The 26,132-nt window shown below is 37.2% G+C and overlaps 1 protein-coding gene and 1 long non-coding RNA gene across 4 annotated transcripts; both read left to right on the top strand.

Moving 5' to 3' along the window:
* The first annotated feature begins 1,382 nt into the window (after positions 1-1,382).
* LOC136236823 (uncharacterized) lies at positions 1,383-16,014 on the top strand. The gene is made up of 5 exons (XM_066027058.1): positions 1,383-2,408; positions 10,500-10,553; positions 11,108-11,452; positions 13,660-15,183; positions 15,390-16,014. The coding sequence occupies exons 1-5, from the start codon at positions 1,556-1,558 to the stop codon at positions 15,809-15,811; spliced, it is 3,198 nt and encodes a 1,065-aa protein (XP_065883130.1). The 5' UTR covers positions 1,383-1,555; the 3' UTR covers positions 15,812-16,014.
* A 2,989-nt stretch (positions 16,015-19,003) lies between these two features.
* Positions 19,004-20,965, top strand: LOC136236832 (uncharacterized). 3 transcript variants are annotated; one of them, XR_010692223.1, is made up of 6 exons: positions 19,004-19,211; positions 19,260-19,537; positions 19,581-19,879; positions 19,939-20,121; positions 20,176-20,265; positions 20,664-20,965. It is a non-coding gene; the product is annotated as an uncharacterized lncRNA (long non-coding RNA). The 3 variants fall into 3 exon arrangements; XR_010692222.1 differs by having other exon boundaries at positions 19,260-19,533; XR_010692221.1 differs by having other exon boundaries at positions 19,260-19,879.
* Positions 20,966-26,132: the final 5,167 nt, after the last annotated feature.

The following is a 26,132-nucleotide window of genomic DNA, read 5'->3' on the forward strand; positions in this document are numbered from 1 at the left end:
CTCAAGGAAAGTGTTAATACAAAAAATGGACTCCTGGTTACAGTTTCATTGCATGAAGATGATGATCAGCCTGATTGAAAGGCAAAAGGAAAGACAGGGCATGCACCGGGCTCAGCACGCACTCTTCGGAACCCCAAAAGGCACATCCCACTGATGAGTTTGTTATTGTGGCACAAAATAGTGGCTGTACACTGCTTCATTTGGCCTCCAGTCTTGTGACCGTAGTCAGGCAAGGCAGATGAAAATTTGAGTTTGGGAAATTGTTTTAAAATTTTATATCCAGCCACATGCAAGTGTTTTCTTGTTTTTAATGCTGTATTTGATAATAGATGGACTAATATTATTCTGTAAAGGCATAAGATGTTTCTAGGATGATTTTTAAAAGGTGGCATTTTAGGCAGCATGCGTCAGTTTTGGGATTCCTACTTAAACAGTACAGTGACACGTCATCATCCTCAGTATGGGACACATACTTAGCTACTAATAGACAAGGATGTTCAAATCTTGGAGAAGGTAGAAAGGGGAACTGTCCACTCGGTTATTTCTGACTATTGCTAGCTGGACCACCAACTTTAGCTGAACATCATCTATTTGCCAGACTCTTGGTATTTTATAAGATTGTTCACCAATTGTCTACTCCACAAATGCCTCCACATTATCCCATCATCATCACCAACTGTTTCCATGCCAGTAGCTATCACCCACTAGCTAGCTACACTTTATGATTTCTACATCATATAACTCCTATCCCAGTGTGATTGAAGTTTAGCCACCCACATCTGTAATTGAATCTGATTTGATTAACACTTTTTCAAAGGAATCTCCTATAACGTATTCGCTTCTCTTGCACTTGTAGCTGTACTAGCTATTATGTAACACTATACACATTGTACAAACTGCATACCGGTATTTCGGGTTGGGTATTACTGACATCTTGAAAGATGAAAAATGGGTGCACTTGTAGCTACACTACCAAGTTGCAGAGTTCAGACCCACAAGGTTTTGAATTTGAATTTGGCTAGCTACGTAGCTACTGGGTAGCCGGGCAGTAAGACGCTGAAATTCAGTAATTTTGAAATTCAGTGATTTTTGAAATGGATAAATCCGTACATTTTAGATTTACGTAAAATTCCGTTACGTCTATTCGATCGTCAACTTTCACCTTTCAAACGGTACAAAATTTCTGTCTTTTAGAAATGCGACCTAAGAAATTTCAGGTTGTTACCTACCCCTGCTGGTTAACCGTACGGAATATGGTAGAGCCCACGAACGAAACGGCCCTTGAACGAAATTTGTGCAAGAGCTAGCTACTATCGAGTTCTGCTCGTGTAGTGTTAGTAGATAGCAGGTAGGGTAGAGGAGATACGCCAAAACTTGAAGCGCCAACTTGCGAAGCCACCTAATTAAAAGTCGGACACGCGACGAATTACTGAGCTGCCATGCAATAGTAGCCGGATAGTCATCTGGTGTGGTGATTATATACGATTAGCGATATAGCTACTGCTAGTGTTGATTTCCCTTTCTGTATATAATCAACGGACAAGTACACGAAAAGATGGACATCACGATAGAATTTGATCCAAAGAAGACAGCGTTTGTACTTGGACCAGGAATCAGTCGACTGTGTTTGCCAAATAACAGTGGTAATTTACCAGTTGACTATAAGGCTGTCTGCGAAGAGGGCATCAAGTACGCAATGGTGTTCGTGGATCCTCACGAGTGCTCGAAGAAGCATCGCCTGCTGCAGAAGACGTGCGAGCTGAACCCAATGTACGCCGCGCATGCAGTCACAGCTATATTGACGCAGAATGGAGTGTACGACTCGTGGCTGTCGTTCCTGCACAAAAAAGTTAATAATCTGAGTGGGCAGACAATGTACACCAAACACTATGCTTTGCAGTTTTTATCAGCCATGAACCAGAAAGGTGCTTTGCTAGCAACAACGTGCTATACAGAAGTATTGGAGCAAGTGCTAGGCCTCAAGTCAGTTAGTTTGACTGAAAATGATATGACTTCTAAAGTACTTGAAAATGGTGGCTGGCCTAATAGCCTTTTACACATCTATGGGATGTTCTCACACCCCAAAACAGTTGTGTTTGACTTTCTAGCCAATGTTGATGATGATGATCCTGTGTCTGCTGAAGGGAAAGCCGTGCTGAAAGTTTTCCTACAGCGAAACCTCTTTTTTATTGGATTCAATGACAGTGATTTTGACAAGACAACTGAAAAATTTATTGAGTTAATATCACCACAGCTGTCCCAACCTGGATTAAAGAGACCAGTGTTTATTTCATCTGTTCAAAATGACAACAATCCCTTATTAGATAACTTTATGAAAGTCTGCTATAGTGACCGAATGTCACTATCACTCTTTCACCAGATCCTGTATGCTTCTGGGACCAATACAGGTATGTATGCCTGTATTGTATAGTGTGTATTAGCATATATACCTTACCCGGGATTGGAAACTGGAGTAATTTCAATACAAAATGCGCGAGCCGTCAGCATTGCAATAATCAACACCTTACCTTTAATTGGTATGGATTCATCTGGCACAAGAAGAACGAAGAGAAAGGGCAGATAAGCCTTCTAGAAGCGGAGATGAAAAGGATTTTTATGGTAAGAGTTATACTGTTGTTTTACTGTTGTATGATCGTCTAAATTTCGAGAGCGAATCTCGTAGAATGCATTTTGTGTAAAAATGATTATTAGATTGCACCCTCATGGTTCGGGGCTCTGAGAGCACGATAGAAACATTATTTTTCCATGTAAATGGTACTGATTGAAAGCTAAGACGTTAGCGTATCCAGTGCTTCATGTACATTCTCTCTCACATTCTAATTTCCTTACGTAGATGTCTACAAACATAGCCAGCAGCATAACGAAGAGCATTGCCCTCACAATGTGGTATAACTGGCTTGGCAATTTTAAATCAAAACTGAAACTGGAGCTGTTTTCAGCAGCAAAACACCAGCTGTCCAGCAAACAGGCTCTGTGTCCTTCCATTGCCTCTGTGGACTTAATAAAAGCATCATCCTCAATAGTGTCTTCTGCCTTGGCACCTGTAATGAAAAGAACCAGAGACAGTATTTCATTCCAGTAGTCATCTAGCTATCACCATACCACACATAACACTTAATGACGGTTTACAAATGAGTATTAAGTTACCTAATACTGTAGTACTTACAACGGACCGTCACCGTCATTCCCACACGTTGTTTTCTTCATTTCTAATGCGAGTTATTTTCGTTCCATCTTAAATAACACGGACTAATGTAACGGAGTTACGTTACACTAAGTTAGCTCTTTGCAATGCTGAGTGAATCTGTTGATTGGTGTTAATTGCCTCTGTTTCCAATCAAGGGTAAGGTATATATTATCTATGGTATTAGTGGCATCAGTTTGTAGTGGTCATACACTTATATGTTTTGCCAAAGCCATAGAAATATTTCATTGATGCACATAATAAACACACCAATATTGTCACTTCACTGACTCGTGTCCAGTTACATTGTGCACATGACTTTGCAGAAATCGTCAGTGTTGGGCGTATCGCGCTACTTTTCTAATGCGTTACGTAATAACTATTATTACTTAATGCAGTAATATAATGTGCTACATTTCCAATGCTAGTAACATCTAGCGGATAGTTACTTCACATAAGTACAGGGGATTTATTACTTCTTGCAGCATTGGAGAGTGAAAAGCGTAGAGCGTGGTATGGCTTCTTACATGTTAACTAGCCACAAACATGTATAGTTCATTCTCATTATGGTGGTTGTTTACTGTTATCATTCCTAATATGGACTATAGAACAATATACTTTGGTCAATTAAAGAAGACGTATGATGCTTTATGCTTTTTGAATTTTGCTTTCTGTGTTGCAAGAAGTAATAAATCCCCTGTAATTCGTTACAAAAGTAGCGAATAACTACTTGTTACTGTAATATTTTTACTTAACAAAGTACTAACGTGTTACTTAACTAGCACGTCACTGTAATATTATTACATAACGAAGTACTTGTTAGTACGTTACTGTAATATCATTACCTAACGAAGTACCTTTATACATTGTATAATATGTAATATAACATATTACTGGTTAATTTTAAACTGAAGTAATATACAACTGTAACGAATTTCATCGCAGTGGCAGTAATGAGTAATAAGTAATAATATATTACTTTTTAAAAGTAGTGGCCCAACACTGGAAATCGTAGAGTGTACTTTCATTAATAAACGGCAATCTTATTTTAGGATTAAAAAGTATTGTCTCAACCGAATGTGGTCATATTTAAGACATGTTTGGTACCTGGGTGAGCATTTTTACCAATGCTTTTCTTTACACGGACAATTATATAACTCACATTATATAATAGCTCATGGTAGACATTACTAGATTAGGCTAGCATACGCACATAACATGATGATCTCATTAAGAGGTAAGGTTTCAAATCTATATGGTTTATTTCCATAAAGTACCTTATAGCCCACCAATTAATGAAACTTCATTAAGTTATGACAGTAGTTAAAATACAGGCATTAGCTGTTTGCTGTCAACAATCCCCAGGACATGCCGACACGTAGTACTGCAGCTCATAAGTATTCAGCATCCACAGAAAGTTGCTGAGGTTTATGCACAGCTAAAATAGTGTTCCAATACTACCTATTCTAACCCCGTCTTTATTCAGTATTGGAACAACTATTTTAAAAAAGTCCCTATAATGAGACAAAACGAACCTCAGATCTATAAATGACTCTAATGTTATTCACTATTTGGGGCTGTGGTCTATTTTTGTTTGAGCCAAGGTAGAACTTTTGGATTATTAGTTCCAACACCTAAACATAGATGGAATAAATACAGTCAGTATTTGTGTATAAAATATGCTGTGATGATTGCTACAATAATTAACAGGCCTGTGTAAGCTGTAACACTAGCAGTAAGGTACTTGGATTATTAGCCACTCAACTGGACTAGTGTTAACACAAATAAGTGTACAATAAGCATATGCAAAAAGCTGCAGTGTTAATGCTTGTGCTATAATAGATAATGAAGCACTCTGTGCTTGGCCTTGATGTTAATAAAAGTACTTGGCTTTGCATCTTCGATTCCCTTTGTTAGTATCTCAGCTACATTCTTTGTACTATATCATCCATATAGCACTCACGGCAATTAATGCTTTAATTGCTATACATAAAGTGTGGTTTAGTTGGATGCAAAAGCTAAAACTAGTAGCAATAATAGCTTAGTCAAAGATGAGAGACACAGTTGCTATATTTGTTTGGGAGTAGACCACACACTATATTATTTACTTGGTTATATGTTGCAACTACTATTAGCCTAGTGTCAAAAAGCAGTGTGGCTACTATTCAAGGGTGCATGGCCACTATTCAAGGGCAGCATCCAAAAAAACACCTTAGAACAATCGAGGACTAGATACTGTACAAATTTAAATTATAGCCATTCAAGGGTGGCGATTATACTCTTCTATAAATAGTGCAGTGACTATTCATGTGGTGTATAAAAACTAAGAAAATAAAATAATTATGGTATCTGCATGCTTTATATAGAAGTTGTTATCATGTACATGAAATGCACTGAGCTCATGATACACATTTTATAAGTCAACTTCTATGAAATAATAACACTGTGAATTGTGGGTAATTGAATGGCTTGATATTTGATATGTATTTGCTTTCATTTCTATTAGATTATTACAATGTATGCAATGCATCTCTGGGGACTCTGTATGCAGTCAATACTGTGTTTTTGTGTCTTACCAAATCCTTTCAAGATACAAATGTTTCTAAATTTGCTACAGAATAAACCTCATAGCTAATTGATAATTTAATAATGAAAAAGTACCTACACTTTATGATTCACATCAATTTTAATTTTTATGGCATTCTTTCTGCACAATGGTGTGTATTAGATGAAATGATTACAGGATGGAAAAGTTGTGAAATCAAAGATGGCGGCCAAGAATTGGCTGCAATGATGTAATACCAGTCATTTTCAATGAACACTTATCATTAAAATATGACATATTAATATCATTGCAGCAAATTCTTGCAATTTTGATTTCACACTTTTTCAGCTGGCTTTGTGTGACTACATCCTTTTTACAGCTTGGCTGTTTATATAGATATCACTTCTTTTTGTTATTGCAAGCCTCAAGGCCAACCTACACTGTATGGCTAGCTTTGGGGCTTTCTTTTTACTATACAAGAATGTGGATTTTGTATGGCTTATTAAGTAGCTGAACGTTCCACAGGGTGACTTGTAGTATAGCTGATGAACTCTCTACAAGGTGACTTGTTTATGGCTGTCAGGGTGATTTATTTGTAGCTGAACTGTCTACAAAGTGACTTGCAACATACCTGAACTATCTAGAGTGTGACTTGGAATTTAGCTGAACCCTACAAGGTAACTTGTTTGTACCTGAACTTTCTACAAGGTGACTGACTTATTTGCAGCTACTGAAGCTCTACAGGGCTAGAGTGACTTGTAATGTAAGTGTGCTTTCTACAGTGTGGTTTAAGTTAGATCTTAGCTAAACTGTCTACTGGGTGACATGTTTGTAGCTACAGGGTGACCAGGGTGATATAGTTGTATCTGAAGGATTTTAAAATACGTAACTGAACTCTCTACTGTGTGATTTGTTACATACCTGCATGAACTCTCAGCTAAATTCTCTACAGGGTTAGTTAGTTAGTAGCTGAACTTTCTACAAGGTGACTTGGAATTCAACTTGCATACTTTGTGGATTTCTAACGAAATTCCAGTTACACAGGCCATTGTCTAAGTAACTACTTCAGTGGATAAACACCCCTCAGGAATGATTTAATAATCACCTCAGCGTACCATTGATGATTATTATATCATTCCTTTGGGGGTTGTTAATCAATTTATGCTTTAAAAGAATACTTTGATCTTTGGGAGACAATGACTATAAGACCTGCTAGCAGGTTCTTAAAATGGTTAAAAACTTGTTAACAGAAAAGACCTCAGGCATTGCAAATCTCTCTTGATTTGCTATGCTCTCTCAAGCAATTACAGGATAATAGCCTGCAGTGGGCGAAGTCACCCAAGCCAACACGAGTTTGATCACTCCATTCCTTTTATAAGCATACCTAAAGCATTTTGATTATGGGAGTTACCGATTAACATTGGAGCTGTATACATTTGTCAGGATGAATGTCAAGATTACTGGATTTGTCAAGTCGAGTAATATTGTGAAAAATTCTGTTTAGTGCCCATAGAGTGTTTTAAGCACGTTTCATCTTCATTTAAATCGTAGATGCACTTTACCAGAGACCTAGAGATAGATAAGCTTCTTTGTAGAATCTTGTGACAACTCGTCATCATCATAATTACTCAAGCTAACTGTTACATTAATTCACCTGTTCTTCACACTGCTGTGACACCATGGCACGTACAATGGTAGCAACTGGTCGGTTTCCTTGTAGAGATGCCAGATTATCTTCACTAACATCCGTCTTCAGGAAGTAGTGATGAGGTGCTAGCTTCAATTTCTCTTCAGCTCTTCAGCAAAAATATGTTCCATCTTCTGCACTCATGTTTATATTTTGTGATGATTTTAAACGACATCTAATTTAATCCCACAATAACTCCACCTATGTGCATATATAAAATGCTTCTATTTTTAAGTCGGCACACCCTCAGATCTTTGTGTTTTTAAAACCTTGACCTCAGTTTTTAGATCCTCGTGCATGCTAGGCACAAAGAATCCAAGCATTGCATATCTTAACTCAGTATACTAGCTGAACACTCTGAGTGTCTGGACTGGAATGGTGGACTGAAATAGTGGAATGGAATGGTGAATTAGGTAATTTCACCTAGTGGTCACCTCTTTATAGACTACCTCCTAACAAAAACCACCTTTCATAAAGACCTGTTCGTTTAACGTCTAAATTGCTGCTATCGTGTTATTTATTAGAGTGTATCCCCAATCCCCATCTAATATCCCCATAGGATGATCTTATAGATCTAATAGTGTGTCTTATTCTTAGAAAACTATTCATTTTGACTGGCAGCCTTGTTTTATTGGTCAGTGCAGAGGAGAAAAAAAGCAGCCAGATAGAGTCTAAAGGAATCAATTAAAAACTTAATTCTTTACCAACTGCTGATTTTTGAATACTTGATGAACACTAGTGGGTGTGTCTATACTATTGAATAATAACAATGGTGACATTTTGAAGAGAGGTAATATGGTACTTCATTTATATTCCTTATTTGCATTCCTAGCCAAAGTAATACAGGTACATAGCTACACTACAGTGATTTAAACTAGTGCTGCCAAATTTAGGATATCCAGTCTAGAAGTCTAATACATTACAATATTATGTTGTAGGTTGGATACATTATACAGTAGCTTAAATTCTTAACAGTAACCGAATAGATGAATCATGTGAAACATGATTAAAGAAATTGGCTGGTATTCTTAGACATCAATAAATACTATTGCAATTCAGTATGTTGTTGATCTATCAAATGCTGCATGTAAAGTTGATCCCTGGATAGAAGATGGACAGATTGTCCTGCTGTAACCATTATAAAAAGGGTAATTACTAGGCTCACACCAACCAATATAAAAACAGCAAGGTAAGCTTGTTATTAATATTGCTTATAGCCATTGAATACTTTAAAGCAATAAAACCAGATAGATTAAATATGTAGTATTCATTGAAAGGCAGGATGTGTGATAATTGTAAGTTTATTGTGCCAGATCATTGGCAATATGGCAGAAATTCATGGGTGAATAATACCACAAATTCTTGGCTGGCCACTATTCAGACAAGTGACTGCTTAATGCAGACTACAATACATACATTTGTATTGCCAAAATTGGCAATGGTCATTATACAAAGGTGACCGCTTAGTTCAGGTGACCATTAACACAGGTTCCACTGTGTATATAGACTCTCTGGCAAGTGGTGTTTCCTGCAGCTAATGTACACATTAGTTGCTTGTTTGTATTCATTAGCATGACTTCCTCTTCTATGAAATGTTATATGGTAGCTAATAAACAGAAATGTATCTGCTTGGGAAGTGATGTAGCTCATACAGAGGACACTTATGATGGTCTGGTGATTTTACCAACAGCAGTGATGCCATGTGAATCCTCCCTTTAAGGCAAATGCTATACTAGTCAGGGTTGACTAGTTAGAATAATTACAACACTACCTTACATATACATAATAGTACTATTAATTGTCATTAAGATACATTTTTTGGTCTTTAATATTCATGGTCTAAAAATTGTAATAACATCATAAACCACATCAGCATATCATTGAGATGTTGGTGTAGTGCATTATCACACACACACACGCACGCACGCACGCACACACACACACACACACACACACACACACACACACACACACACACACACACACGTACACACTATACACACACACACATACACACACACACATAGCTCATTGCTATTGTCTAGACATCATTTTCACTTAAGTACAACAATAGCTATAAATACGTATAATATTATTATGAGCTCTGCTGAATCATGCAGCTCCAAATGTATTTAACAAGGAATGTTCATTTACAAAAATTTTGTAGTTTAAATCATTGTTAGTTCTTCCTTGTGTACTTCTTACTTCTTACTGCATGTGTAGTGATGTTTGATAAAGTATTATCTAGGTCGAAATATTTAACCAATTTCCACTTCAGGTACTGTATATGTGACCCAGTCTGGGAAGAGGGGTCTTATCGCCTATTTAAAATATCGAGAAATGCTGGTTTTAAGCATTAATTTTAGTGTGTTGTAGCTCGCCAATAGTTGAAGCCATGTGTACCACATTTTCACACGTTTTATACCACTTCCTTATCTTCCACTGCATAACACTGTGCAAGTAGCTAACAGCTACGTTTCCCGCCATTTTAGATAGTTTTTAAACCATGGTTGACTGTATCAGGCGAGCTCCAAAAGGGAAGGAAGGTGGGGGCCCAGAAGGAGGACAAGAGGCTGTTTTGAAAGGGAAGGCATAGGTATGAATTAGGCCAAGTTATGGGTTATTCAGGTCTCAAAACTGGTTAAAATGAAAGGAAATTAAATTTACAGTACAGGTCTTTATTCAATACCATGGAGCTGCACAGCCACACATACCCATCCCCAGGCTGACCAGAGCTCCATTAAGGCCCCACACCGCACATACAGATCGCCACTGGGATTAGGAAAAGCAGCCAGCAAAAGCATGCAGACCACTCAAATCTGGCTGATTTTGATAGCGAAATTATATTGTTTATTCATGTAGCTTTGTGTTCTTAGTGTATCCACACAAACACAGCCGAGCTGTGAAAAAAATGGTGTGGCCTTAAAAAGCCTAGGTTGTATGTGTTTATTTATGTACTTGTGTATAGATGCCAGTTTATCAGGGTTAGTGCACGTGGTTTTACCACATAAAGGTTTATCCATCTCATTGTTTGGTAAATATTTAATTCTTTGTTTCTACAGATGAGCCAAATTTTATGAAGAGGTTTCAAATTGACAGTGTCAACCAAATTTCAAGTTAGTTATTATCTCTCTTGTTTATTACGTATAATGTAACATTATAGGCAATATAGTTTGGTGTGTGAGAACACCACGTTATCAGTATACACATGATCAAATGATTGTACATAACATATTAAAGACCTACTTCATCGAAATGTAGTTGTATTGTTTACTAGAAATTCTATGTGCTGTGGCCTCATCACAAAGGCCACCTAACCCATTAGGCGTTTGGCAAAAAATGGTAATGGCAGCCAAATCATCCTGAAACTGTCTTCATGACCATTATTGTAATTCACTTTATTTTCATACAAAAAAGTTTGTGATAAAATTTATCGTGTAAAAATATTTTCGTATGATTTGCGTGAATGACTGACTGCTCTATTAGAATAGTTTGGTCTTATGTAAAAATTTTCGTGTGAGAAATTTTTGTACAAGTTTTGCATACAAAAATTATTTTGCAACAGCAAAAAAGCAAACTACAGTTTGACACAATGGTATAGTGTGAGCACTTAAAATGAGCAATGAGCAATGCCATTTCTGTTTTGCTTACTTATTTGATTTCTTTACAGGTAACAGCTCATCATCAACTACTAGCAATTTTGATACAGTTCTAAGCTTGATCATTCACGAGAAGGACAGACCTGATGCTGTAATAGGGAGTATACTGTCTACTATAGGCAGAGGCTCTACCATGAGACTAGGCAGTATTTCTTATGGCTCAAAAGTTGGTCAACTAAGACAAGTAGTGATACGATTTAATACAAGTGGTGCCTTGAAACTTAGCCAGCTTATTTTGGCTAATCAGTTGAACTTAGTTACATGTGATGTGGTGGCCTTTCAATTGGAAGGTGGTCCTCTTGTTTGGATACAAAATAGATCCCGAATTGCTCGATACTCAACAACCACTAGCAAGGGTAAGTACAAAAGCTCAACTCACTTCACATCATGCTATTAAATGAATACGTAGAAACTAACCCTTACAAGTGATGTGATCATATTACGGATCTATGATGCATTATTGCATCACTAGAACTACAGTTAATTCCTATACCACATAGCAACTGATTTACACAACACACATGATACTGTAGCTATTGTTATTCATTGAGGGATTTCTGATCTGTCTTCCCTAGTGGAACATTTCCCTTGTTGTGCCAAAGTAATCATTGAAAGTACTAGAAATTCCAATGGGATATTATTATCGACTGTCCAAATATCCTTACTTCCTGTTCGTTGAACTTATTTGATAATTTGGACATCGTTTACTTGCTTTCTTTCTGATCACTGCAAAGATTTATGATTTGATTGAGTTTGTAAGGCTGTTAGACTTAAAACTTTGTTTTCAGCTAAGTTCTGCTCATTTTAAATAATGCTACAATCGAAGAGCAGTAAAATAAGTGTCCTTATGATCAATCCACTCACTACAGAAATTATGAATGATCTCTGTTAACACATGATAGCCAGCACAAATATCATTAATGTGCTACTGTACATGGTATCAATACCCACACAACAAAGGAATGCAAAAATAAATCCATGATGCATGTATTGTAGCAGCTGTGGTAGGTGAAAAGGAATGTTTCAGGTCTAAACAGCGTCAAACCTGTAGCCTTAACCATAGTCAAGTTATGCTTGACTCAATAATGACAGCATTAAAAGCTACAGAATTTGATCCTATAGTCTCTAAAAATACATTTCTTTGTGGGTGGTGATTTTTGATGATTTTAGCATGTTATCTATTGTTGTGGTTATGTAGATTGTGTGTGTGTGTGTCAATAATTTGAAAGTCAATATTTAGCCTTAATTATCAAAATGGGTTTCATTTCAGTTCTGGTTGATTGATGCAATAGATAGCGCCTCTGTCACTTATTGGTCTTCTGTATATGTGACATCTAATGGCCTTTTTGTATGGTATGGTCACATAACATTGTTGTGATTTAAAGCATTAAAAACTGCATCGTCATACAGCATGATAGTGCTATAAAACTTTCAGAATTAATGCTCAAAACTATCACCCTACAACTCATTTACACCAACTTGATGACTTGCAGTCCCGCATTGAGCGGACATGCTCATCTGTTTTTCAATCCCTCTTTCAGTGTCGACATGCTGTTATTAATATATGGGACTGGTTTGTCGTTTATTAAATGGAGAGGGACATGGAAACGTACCTACTTATTGCCCACAATTACTTGATAATCCAACTCATCACAGATCTCATCGTCTTCACTCCTGGGACCCAGCTGAACACTTACGTTTTGTTAACCCCTGTAATTTTAGAACACTAGACAGATTCAAGCGCGGTTGGCTGGCTACAACTGCCGATATATGGAATGGCCTTCCAGCTGATATGATTTTGCAAGACGTTTCTAGCTGGCACACTGTACTAAAAAACATTCAGTGTTTTGCGTGTAGCAAACATTTTTATTTGTATAAGTACAGTATGTATTGTGAGGTTTTGCTACAGTGAAAAAAAAATCTGCCTCAGTTTTCTTTCTCAACAGCTTAGCAGTATTTTAATCAACCCAATATACCACAGAGTTATCAAAAAAGCTTTATTAATTTTCTGTTGACTGACTATTGCCTCCAGCCAAACATAACTTTCGAGCATTAATCGGATGGCTGCAGGTTCAAGGCTGCTTAGGTCCAGTCATGGGTTTTTTCTCCTTTCTCCACCTTTTCAAACACACTTTATGTAACAACTTTAAACAGGCTGTAGAACTAGGACCTTCAGCACTTGTGCTGTAAAGCCTTAGCAAATAAATAATAAAACTATGGTTAAGGCTACAGGCTTGATTTCTTCATTGTTTGATGTCACTTCAACACAAGACATGCATTTTGGCCAAACGCAGCAACTAAAATGCATGCATCATGGACTTACTCCTTGTGTTCCGCCACTACTATGTAGGTGTTGATTCATGGTAAAACGCTTTTGCTTCATGAAGTACAGGCTACCACAAGAATCATCCATAATTTCTGTGGTAGGTACAGTAGCGAATTGATTTCCAAGACCATTCTTCATTTGTAACACTGTAATAGTGAAATATAGCTGAAAACAAAGCCGCATGGCTATTTCACTCTCAATAATTGATAATAAGGGCACACATTACTTTTTCTGTAGGTGAAATCCTTGCTAAAAGTTCAACAAGCTCAATTACAGTTGAGGATATCCTAGTGACACAGTCTCATCCGTTCATTTCTTCTCCACCACCACTCTGGCCAATTAATCCCTCTTCATCTGCAGCTACTACACCAGAATTAACCTTGTCACCAAAGGTCTCAGATATTGTACAGAAGAAAGCATCACAGACAAATCCCTCTGGAAGGCTATCTTCTCTCACAATACCATTATCGCCAATTTCCCCTGATCCAGAGTCATCCGCAAACCCATTTTCTAGTACTTTGGCGACTGTGAAGTACTTGTCAGTTGTATCTGGAAAACTCAGAGCAGCACTACCAGAAGAACTAGATCCTTACCATACTATTGAGTGCTACGACCAGCTAACAAATAAAGTGGTACCTATGCATGCAAGCATGATTGGCTGTACAGTGAATGCTAGTGACACTGAACTTAACAGAAGTACGCAAGAAGTGCCTGTAATAGTATCATCAACAAGTCCACTGTTAAGCTCATCAGCTGTTCAGGCTACAGTTGGTGTGGGAACATCAATGAAGCCACAACCTGACAATTCACCAAAGGTTCCTATCCAGCCTATTACATTGACTCACAAGTATCAAGAGAACAAACATTCAAGACAGCCAAAGAAGCACAGTGATACGTCATCACCAAGTGGCAGCAGATCACACAGTAATAGTCATAGCAAAGGCAACAGTACTAGTGATGTTAATGTTGTCGGGATACCATCAAGTGCTAAAAGTGTTTCCACTAGTACTACTGAAGTAACCACACCAGCAGGAAGATCACCATTAGCTACCCACTCCATGCTAAACACCGCCGTTGCTGCTGCAACTGGTTTACCAACATTTCCTCAGCAATTTCCATTGCCAATTATGTTCCATCCCACCTTTACTCCAACTATATCTGGAACTCAGCTGCCATTTTATTATCCCTCTTTAACACCTTTTGGAATCAGCAGCCCTATCTCAGCACTGCAGCAGTTTCCAATGTTACACCAGAGTCATCCCATGATAACTGACTGTCCAACATTTGTGTGGCCATCAAGTAGTAAAGTTGCTGGAACTGGATTCAATTTTATGATGCCGAAAAGCTCAGTGTTGCAAACACCTGCAAGCAGTGCTCCTCAAGAGAGTTCTCCAAGCAGAAAAAGATGCACCCCTCCTCCAGTTGTTGAAGAGAACTCAGAAGTAACATCTACCATTCCTGAACCATCCCCACCAAAGAAAGCAAGACCAAACTTTTTCTCACCTAGTAGCAGTCATTTACCCAAGCTACCTACTTTGAGTAGTGCTACACTGAGTACTATACCAGCTGCTAGTATTACAAGGCACAGCAAAATTCCCATTACCAGCAAAGAAATGGATACTAGCCATAAGGTGATCACAGATGATGGATCAAGTAGTGAGTCAGAGATGAAGGATAATGATGACAGTGATTCAGAAGATGATGTGGTGACTTGCCCACAAGAACGAGCACCCATTGAAGGCACAAACAATCTACCACCTTGTAAGTCAACAAAGTCAATATGTGGGAAATTGTTTTGTTCAATGTGTACAACTTTTGGTCATTGGGTTTTAGTTGCCTTTTGTAACTTCCTTTTGTGGGATAACAGTTTCCTTATATGGTTGATGATTGATTATTTTTTCCTGGAATTGTGTTTGGTTTTCACTTTGTAAAGTATTAAATCCTTAATTTGTCTCTTTCCTGTTTAGTTCCCAATGGAAGAGGTGTTATACAACTGTGGCAGTTTCTGTTAGACATGCTACTGACACCTGACAAGAGCTTCATGATTCAGTGGACAGGAAATGAGTATGAGTTTACCATACTACAACCAGATGACATTGCTGCAATGTGGGGAGAACGCAAGAGAAAGCCTAGAATGAACTATGACAAACTAAGCCGTGGCCTACGCTACTACTACAGCAAAGGAATCATGGACAAAGTACCAGGAAAGAAGCTGACTTTTAAATTCACTTGTAATGTTGAAGACTATGTCAGAACACGGAACAGAAATCCTAATACAGTTCAAACGCTACAAGCAATTATAAGAAACAGCAAACTGAATCACATTTCATCTAGTGACTTACCATATAACACACCTAATGCATTAACACTAGCTACCACACCACAGTAAATAATTTGCTTCAAGATTTTGGAATCAGCTGCAGAACTTGTTTAAAATCTTCTTTGATTTCCTGATAAAGGAGACAGCTAGGGATTGCAAGGAGAAACAGTTTGCAAAATAAGAGAGCTGCTGGCAAGAGAGGAGAACTGGCATGTATATTATTTGTATAAAAAACTGATACATTTTATTAATTTTGTATTGAATTGTGAAAATTTATAAGCGCTATCACCTACGCTTAAGTGATCACAATCTCTTCAAAACTTGGCCAGAAAATATAATTAGTTCTAGCAGTCTGCTGTTAGAATAATTAACAGAGTAACTGTGCCATACAGCCCAGTCTATAAAGTCTTGCTTGCTATTAATTAAACATGACTGGTTTATCAGCGTATGTATTGATTTGCTTTCACAAGCCCTAGTATTATTATGCAGCACAATATAGATAGAACTGTATCATAGCATGATATGTGAAATCAAAAGTAGGCTGGTGCCTCTCTAAAGAAACTGTAGAGAACAGTATACATAAAACAGTGAACTTGCCTAGTGTAGGCAGCACCTTTGCATGAGTTATTCCTTTGGTTCTTACTAATAAAATGGTGTACAATAATATGTACTCAAGGAATCTATTATTCTAGGTGGAAAAGACATGGACACAGTTGCAAGATGTGTAACTATGTCCTGCGGTAGTGAAACACTCTAATAGAACAGTCATTTTATAGCTACCTTTGCATGATGTTAATATGCTCTAGTTGTACTTGAGATTGTCACTAGACAGGTGTAGTAATAATAATCTTAACTATGGTGCACAGTAGTTATTTGTCAGTCACTGTTGGTCTAAATGTTTGACCATGCATACATACTGTATTATTAGGTGTTTCATTGTAAAGAAAATAATTTGGTCAGTACAGTTGATGCAACTGATGGCAAGTATACAGATCTGTCCCACAATAGCTTACTGATGATGCTTACTGGTATGTATCTCTTGTGACATCAAAATGTCTTGAAATTTGTTATTACAACCACCTATACATGAAATTTACATTCGTTATAAATCACTGCACAGAAAAAACAAACAAAAAAACATTAACTGCTTAGAGTTCTACAGTATTCTACTACTTTACTACACTGAGACCATAATAATGGGAAACTTGAGAATGGTAAATATATTATGCTGTGGCTGATATTAAGTTCTTAGTTGATAATACCATCACTTTTGTCAGAGTCTCCTGGAATTCTAAATAACTTCACAAAGTTCCTTCTTCTTCCACTCTTTCTAACAACATATCTACATGCTCACTATAAGTTGATATGCATACAAACTGACCTTGGATATTTTGCCTTTCCTCTTTACCCCAGCCCATAACTAAAAACTACAAGGACATGGATGTGTTTTTGCAGTCTTGTGGATGAATACATGTAAGAATTATTGATCGCTAAGACACTATTTCAAGCTGAAATCTTACGGTCAATGGTCATTCTCCAAAGTTGCTGAAAAAGCACCTTGAAGTGGTAACCCCCAAACCTGCCAAAACATTAAATTCAAACATGATAATATGATTATTGGAGCAGCGAATAGATATAGTAACTGTTGTTCTGGAGGTATACACTGTACAGCTGTATATTTTTATGTGGCAATGAGCTGAATTAACATTGTACACACACACACACACACACACACACACACACACACACACACACACACATGCATGTGACTCCATGTATGTGTGCATGCACATGTGTGTGTGCGTGTGTGTGTGCATGTACATAATTATGTATGCTTGAGCCAATTATGCCTTATTATGCTTTTAAACATTGCACTCAAACATCAGGCCTATTATGCTCAAAATTATGCCCAAGAGCTGACTTTCATTAACACTTTCTGACTGTTGTATTGGGGTATGTGACTGCTCTATTAGATCTCATTCTTGTCATCCATACTGCATGTTTTAGATTTGAATTGCAAGTGACAATATGCAGTGTATTTGCTTCATTTGTATGTTGCTGGCATAATGCTTTTTCTGGATTATATTATAAAAAATCATGTCAGCATAGTTAGCACATATCTATATAGCTACACTGTTAAAACAGAGGTGTTCAGTTACACCCTGACAAAGGTGTTTATGGAACACCTACACCTTTAAAAGTGTACATATACACCCAGGGGTGTTATATTACGCCTATAATGTTATTGGATTGTAATAGGTGTAGTGAAGCACCTTTGGGGTGTATTAAAGGTGTTATTGTACACTCTATACTGATACATTTGAAATGAATTTCTTTTAATGTAGGACACACCATACAGTGATGCTATAGGATTATAAGCTCATGCAGTGTTGCTGATTTAGTTAAGTGCAACAGTGAAGCCCAAACAATGTTACACTGAGCTCAGCATGCAGATGAACAGATCAGAAATACTATATCCACACTCAATCCATCAACGTACTGTAGCTTGCTAGATTGTACATGTCAATAACTGCTTTTACAAGTAGCTACTAATAATGTTTGTACATTCTGTATATTTGATTTTAGTATGCATTAATAATAATTCAATTCCGTACAATTATAGACATCTAAAATATAAATTGTACACTGTGCAAAAGGCAGAGGTCACAGGTATGAGCATGAATGTACGTGCAGTTGATAAAGTAAATAATTCTGTGTGCCGTACTACTTTGTCAGCCATATAGGATTGCAATCCATTATATAAGCATGGTAATGTCAGTGTTGATACAAGGCTACACATTAAATGCTACTTCATAATCCAACATCTTTTCAATCACTCCAGTCGTCAGCTGGTCATGTAATAATATCATTAAGAGACTCCATATCATGTTCAAAATGGAAGGCAATTTTCCTTTGTGATGCCGGCGGGTAGCCTTGTGGTCATCATCATACACTGTGACGTGATTCAAAACGCCAGTTTGTGAGTCCGATTTATACATCAAGCTTAGCTATCAAGATTTTTCATGCACTTGATCCGACCTTTAAAATTGCAAGAACTAATAGATGTCAACACATGTTCACTAATGAAAGTTGATTGTGACAAGGCCAATGAACAATTCAAGCGGATACTGAGCTACACTCCCTGCAGTCCTAGGCCCGTGTGTTGGCATTTATATACACGCATACCTTCCAGAACGTCAAAATATACTAAGAAATAAGTGATGACTTGACGATCCAATTGTATTCCATTGAATGCCCAGCTTTTGAACAGCAGTGCGCACTATATAGCGTGTACCAGGTGCGAGACCAGGTGCACAATATGGCCACCGAAAGAAGCAGTTGAGACGATAACGTGCGAGCAGCTTTCGATAGTAAAGAAATGTACCAAAATTTAACAGCATCGACGGCGGGAATGTGGAAGACGATTTGTACCCGGCTGTCAGTGCTTGGGCGCCCAGAGTGGGAAAAGGTGAGTAACGGCCTGGCAACTTTGACGTGAATAATACATGATCTATAGCTGTGAAGAAAGAACTGGCGACGATTAGAAGTGTTCACTTCTGAACAGCGTAATGAGACTGGTATCTTCAGTAGAACTTTATACATTCTCGTGACAATATTAGAGGCCATTTCTACTGGTTTGACAACTGGCAGGGCAGACAGGAGATAGCTCAGATGCCAAGAACATGCATCATTGCACATCCAAAGTCAGAGGCTTACAATGTGGTGTGCCAGAAGCTGGTTCAAAAGCGGCACCCAGCTAGGTCCTGGATGACAATGGACAGTGGACTTGTGTCAGTATGTTGTTAAGTGTAAAACCTTGATAACTGGTTTATTTTAGAAATTAAGAATTCAGAGGAGGGTGTAGCAAACAAATTTATCAAAGTATCAGTAATGAATCAACTAAAAAACTTGAGAATGGAGTCCAACAACAATGGATTGGAAATTTCTGATGGCTGAGTATGATGACGCTATTCAGTCCATGAAGGGTGACTATTAAAAGAGGGTGGCAAAGGAACTGTACAATTCGAAGATAAGTGGATTTAACCCTACTGAACGCCTGGCTTTAATAGTGACTGAATGTCCACTTTTGTCAGAGGTCGTTGATCAAAATTCCCCTCTTTGCACTCAAGTACTTGGGTAAGTGTACCATAATAGTTTGTTATAGTTTGAAAATTATGTTTTCTTTTGGTATATAGATACAAAACAAGGTTAAAGCAACTGTTCCAATTGACGACAGTATAAAGGACTTCATTTTTATCAACTGGCCTATGTGGAGAACAAAATTGATGTCAACATTTTAGTGTAAGACCAGGCCATAATTTAAGAAGCTATTGGGACTTCTTGGTGAATGTAGCTAATGATTTTTGTCCACCCAGATGGTAAGTAACAATTAAGAATACTGAATGTATGTAACAAGGTCTTATTTTTCTCAGATGTTACTGATTGTGTACTTGGAAGCTGATTTGTTATCTGTTACATCCAAGATGGTTTGCAAGGATAGTGTTTTACTTAAGAATTTTGAGGTATGTTTACCTGTAGTGTACATTCACAAAGTTATGTTTGGTTGACATATAAAACCTCTAATAGTTTCACTGCATGAAGCATTAATTACGTATTAGCATATAAATTCACAACTCTAGATAGGTTGTAGTGCTTCTTGGCATCCAAAATCAATAATAGTCCAGTACTACTTACTGTATGGTGGGAGAAAATTTTGGCTAATTTGGCAAAATGATTTTGATTCGCCAAAAATGCAATATGACACAACTATTTGCCAATATATTATCCACCAAATTCCTTCTCGAGTAAAATCACCAAAATTTTGTATTGTGCAGTATACGGCCAAGGCTATAGTTCCTTGAAATATGTACCTATTGTCATGCTTGTTATATGTTATATATTTTTATTCTTTTATTTGCAGTGACGTGATGTCGATGTAGACTCTGTGCAGATTCAAATTGTCAGTCAGAACCATTTCTGGTTATTACTGGACACAATCCTGAAGATGAGGGTAGCTGAGTCTTCCGCCACTAGTTCCATTCCAGTACTAAGTGTTTAATCTCAAAGATGAGTAGCTGTTGCAACTGGAGACTGTTATTCCAATCTGGAGAAAATGTGTATAGAACAATAAACTCTTATGAAATTAAGTTTATACATTATGTATAGCAGTTTTCAATGCTTGTACTTTTAATATCACCCTAATAAAATTGTAAGACTACTGAACACTGCTAAAGACGTTATTGAAACACCTAGGGGTGTTATGTATACCACCTTAAAGTTTATTGGAACACCGTTGGTGAGTGTTACTGAAACTCCTTTAAGGGTGTACTGGGACACCCTAAGGGGGAGCCTGACAACAATTGTAGATAAAACACCCCAAGGGGTGTTTAATAAAGAACCTTTTTTTAACAGTGTACACACACTGTACATGTACATGCACTCATACACACACTACGCACACACACATCCAATTTACCAAGATTGAAAATTCATAAACTTCATATAGGAAATGCTAAAGTTTGGTCGGTACTGAGAACCAACATAGCTTTATAATGGATGGAGAAATTGTTTATGTTACTTGAACAGTACATTATGGTCTTTCTACAATGAAGCTTATACCCCTTTAGGCCTTTAGTATACATTGTAACTAGTCTTTAAACAATGCAATAGCATTAAAATACTCGCAAAGTCCCAAAAATCATCCAACTCAACTTTTTCCATGATATCCTTAAAACTCGTCTGTTCATTATAACAAACATAACTACAACATTACGCACTGCCTGTAGCCATAATTGAATCTTTCAGGTATGCATATAAAAAGAAACCAATGGCTACACTCGTTACCCGGCATGGGATATTAGTCTACAATAAAAGTGTTACTAGTGTAACATGGGCACTTGGGATCTGCCTGATATGTGTGCCCATAGCCCTTGGGCTCTGGGTACACGTATCAGGCAAATTCCTTTTTCCCATGTTACAACTATTACTAGTACTAAACATGCTTCCATTATTCTACTAACTGCAGTAAGTTTATAGGAGGTATAATATGAAAATGAGAGAAATCATAGAGATAAATAGCTACTCAATGACTGCAACATAACTCAAATTATATTCTCTATAATCGGATGCCGAAACTCAGCTGTTGTATCTATGCACACAAAGAGATAAAAGAAACTATAAAAGAACAAAGGTTGCATAATTTAGATTGTGAAATTAAATTGCGTATGTTACTTGGGTTAATGTGTATACAAGTTGTGATTCTTGTCCTATAAATCTGATAAGTATATTGTTACAGTGATTTTATCACCTTAAGGCTACCTTAATAAGCAGGAGGCCACATTGTAAACACATTTGCAATGCCAGTTTAGACAGATGACCAGTGACCTGATTAGACTACAGGTTTCACTGCAAATACAGCGACAGTGCTAGTCCTGTTACTGTTTGATTATTATTGATAGCTTGTTTATAACTTTTGCTATTTTGTGCCTATGGAACTAATTTTGTTTGTGTATTTATCAACTGATCCTTTGTAGCACTGAGATTATCATTTGTTGTTTGAGTAGTGTACAGTGATGTTGTGAAGTGACCAACAAGTGTACTGAAGTAAAAACCATTTACACCAGTTACAACTAACTTACTAAGTGATTTGATATGAAATTGGTGAAGAACACTGGGAACCTTGTATATGTACCACATAACTACCTCTATGCTAAGTTAGTTCCTTTAATTTTTAAACTTTTTTTTCAATAATTATGGTGGTGACCATGTATATAATGGGTGGTAGGTGACAAAGTTCTGCTCTTATGATATTGAACTATGTATGGTTCATCTCAATCAATCCTTATTTTCAGAATGTAGACATAACTACATAATGTGTGTGGGGTGATACCATATAGCTGGAAGTTTGGCAAATTTGGCGAGTGACCCACCAAACTAAGTATTATTGTTTGTCCAATACAAATCCGCTGCATTAGTTCAACAAATTTGCCAAACTTTTTTCTTGAAGTTTCCTCCCGCCAAACTTTCCAGCTATACAGTAGTTTAATAGTTAAAGTCACATACTTCCTGACTGTGAGGGAATTTGCTAGTACATTGTCCACCACTGTGTGGTGTAATTAAATAACTCACCAGTTAGAAGATAACATTATTAAATGTGTGACTATCAGGTTGGAGCCAGTGTGATGTTATTTCCCCAAGATAACTACAACCTACACACTTCAATCAATATGCTGTGATCTAGTGTTTGTGAGTTGTTAATGATATTAATCATAGAATGTTACAATGTCTCAGTACTGAGGATAAAGTTCACAGCCTTATGTTTAGTTAACACCTTATAAATTATATAGTGAAGAATGTCACTGATCTGTCACGTATGCCATAAATACTTTCCTGTTAAATTCCTTGTCACAGCATCATAGCTACAGTACAGTGCTGTATACTAGAGGTTTGCACTTTCTAACAAACAAATTATTGACCAGACATCACCCTCACAATTGATACCTTCATGACATCTTGGCTAAGTCCAAAGATGACTCAATACACTTCCAATAGGTTGCTTCAAAATTTCAGTATTGTTTATTCAGTGGAATTTTCTGCTGACTGACTGACTGACTAATTTACGCAGCCTTCAGACCATAATGGCTAAGGCTAAGTGCTTGATTATTTCACTGCTAGATGTCACTTCAGCTCAACATGTGCCTTTTGACTTACGTACCTTTGTCAGTTCTCCTTTTTGTCCCATTTCATTTTGGTGACAGTGCAAGGTGTTGATTTGTGGTAGCACTTTATGGCTCATAATTTACATCATCTGCACTTTCTGTAGAGTGACTGAATTGGTTTCAGAGACATTTTTTGTATTGTTCTTCATTTAACGCTTTGCGATGGGCTGAACATACGTAGCTGAAAACAAAGCATACTATGATCACTTCACTTTTCTGTGATTGATAGTTGGGTTGATACTCTTCTCTGTTATGACTCTTGATGGAACTAATAACAAAATTTTATGTGTTATGCAGAACAAACATGTGGCTATGCTTTCCTGTGTCAAAATTCCATTGACAAATTCTTTGATCCCATCCACCAGAAATCTGTTTGAAGGAGTAACAATTTGTGCTAGTACTGACATGTTGTGCCATACATCATTAGTACACCTACCAGTGGCAGATAGAGGGGGGTTGCAATGGGTCAGTTCCCCCTCTGAAAAAGTGTGCGCGCCCCTAATTTATTTACGATTGTTATAAAATCACCAACAGTTATGCATGGTGTATCACGCTGAGACCTTTTCTACTGACCAAACTTCATACTTTTGCCTTTGAAATCACTAAAAATGGCATTACAACGTTGAAGCGTGTTAAGTGCCTCTAAAAATAATTTTCGTTTTAGTGCTGTTTTGATTCAAAGCTTTCTGCGAAGGCCTGGATCAATTATGAAACAATGTTTTGGAGTGATTTTTTATGATTCACTATAGATCTATGTATAGCTATAGGCCATTGCAATGGCGGGTCCAGGATGGGGCATTTGGGGCAAATGCGCCCCCCCCCCCACTACTGTGCACTTTGATGTAGACATACAATTACATCACAGTGCACAGTAGTTTGTATCTCAAGTACATAGTGGTATTCAAATATCACCATGGATGTCAAAAGCGTAGTAGCAAAAGTATGTCTTCAATTTAACTGAATTAAGGCAGTAACTGAATCAGATGTACATTTATCCATTATATTAAGTACGTAGCAACATACACCAATAGCTTGTCTGGTAGTTTTCTAGTGTGTAACTACAGTACATAGCTTACCATAACATTCACAACTGTAATTTGAAATCTTATTTAATTAAGGAATGTGCATACACGTATACATACAACTGTACAGCACATATTCATGAGTACAGTTTGAGTATATAGACACACGATATATAATGTGGCCAAGAAAGCTGGCACGCCACACTGTGCATGGTGCATTGACAGGATTTAAAAAATGAGATTTCCATGCATACACAGCTCCATCCTGTTTTTGGAATGTTCATTTAGTGATACTGTTTACTAGTTTGGGAAGCTTTAGCGTGATGTGGCTAAAGCCTTATTAACACTATTGTCTGCTTTCTATAAAAGTGAAAGTGTTAAGGTTTTGTTTTAGGCAATTGTCATTTAATTTATTTATTTGTTAAGGCTTTACAGCACAAGGTCTGTAGAACACCTGGTCCTACAGCCTGTTTAAAGTTGCTACATAAAGTGTGTTTGAAAAGGTGGAGAAAGGAGAAAAAAATCCATGACTGGACCTGGTCAGGATGTTTTCTCCTTTTCATGTATATGTGTCCATAGGAACTCTAGAGAGTGACTTATTATCTCAAAGTACCCCATGTGGAACCATATGAATATTAATTTATTTATTAAGGCTTTACAGCACAAGTGGTGAAGGTCTGTAGGACACCTGGTCCTACAGCCTGTCATCTGTTGTTAGAAATTTTATAAGCTCTGTATTTGCTAGAATAACTATAGCTATATACCAACCGGGTCTGATATGTTTGGTCCTACTCAAATACCACAAACCACAACACATTGTCATAACACTATGGAGAACAATTCTATGGGAGTAAGCCAGATACTTGTTCCCATATACACTGTCTGAGCAAACATTAAACAAGACAAGTATTTGTCATTTTGCTATAATAAGCACTTTGAGATTTTATTTGGCAGATGGCATAATTCATTTTTTTGACTATTGCAAGTGTCTGTGTAAAAGTAAAAAGTTCCAATTAAATTCCAATTTCTTTCATGTCATTATTTTATGCAGATTTATTACATGTGCAGTAGTTTCTGGTACTTACCTCCTTCCTATATATGATGACTGTAGTATTAGAACACAGTTTACAATTCCCAGTGGGATCTGAACTGTGAGTAAAAGGATAAGAAATCCTTTAGTCTTAATTGAATTTTACAAATAAGTGTATACACAATTAACACAGCCCACATGGGTCAGTATGGGGTTAGTCAACTGCAGGAAGGATTATCAGGTGCTACTGTACTGTCTGATATACGTATAGGGAAACACATGCATCAAGTAGTATGCTAATGTCAGACCAGTCAAAGGAATTCTGTGTTTGGATGTAATATAGATCTATATACAAGTGGGAGAATAGGAGTTTGTGTACTTTTATATCCTTAGCGACACACTTTTAAATTAGTTGTTGATCTCAAATTCCTTAATCCATAGTATTGGCTGGCTGCGTATGGAGAAAACATTTCATGAGCGTCTCACTGACAGATCAATCCAGTGACTCATCCATCACGTATATCCATGAAGTTGTATGGTAATAGTCAATTGATTTGTACACCTGTTTGATTTGTGTGATTACATACACAAATCAATTAATTAAGTTACTTGTAGTGCTT

This window comes from Dysidea avara, chromosome 1, assembly GCF_963678975.1.
Source record: "Dysidea avara chromosome 1, odDysAvar1.4, whole genome shotgun sequence".
Classification (NCBI taxonomy): Eukaryota; Metazoa; Porifera; class Demospongiae; order Dictyoceratida; family Dysideidae; genus Dysidea; species Dysidea avara.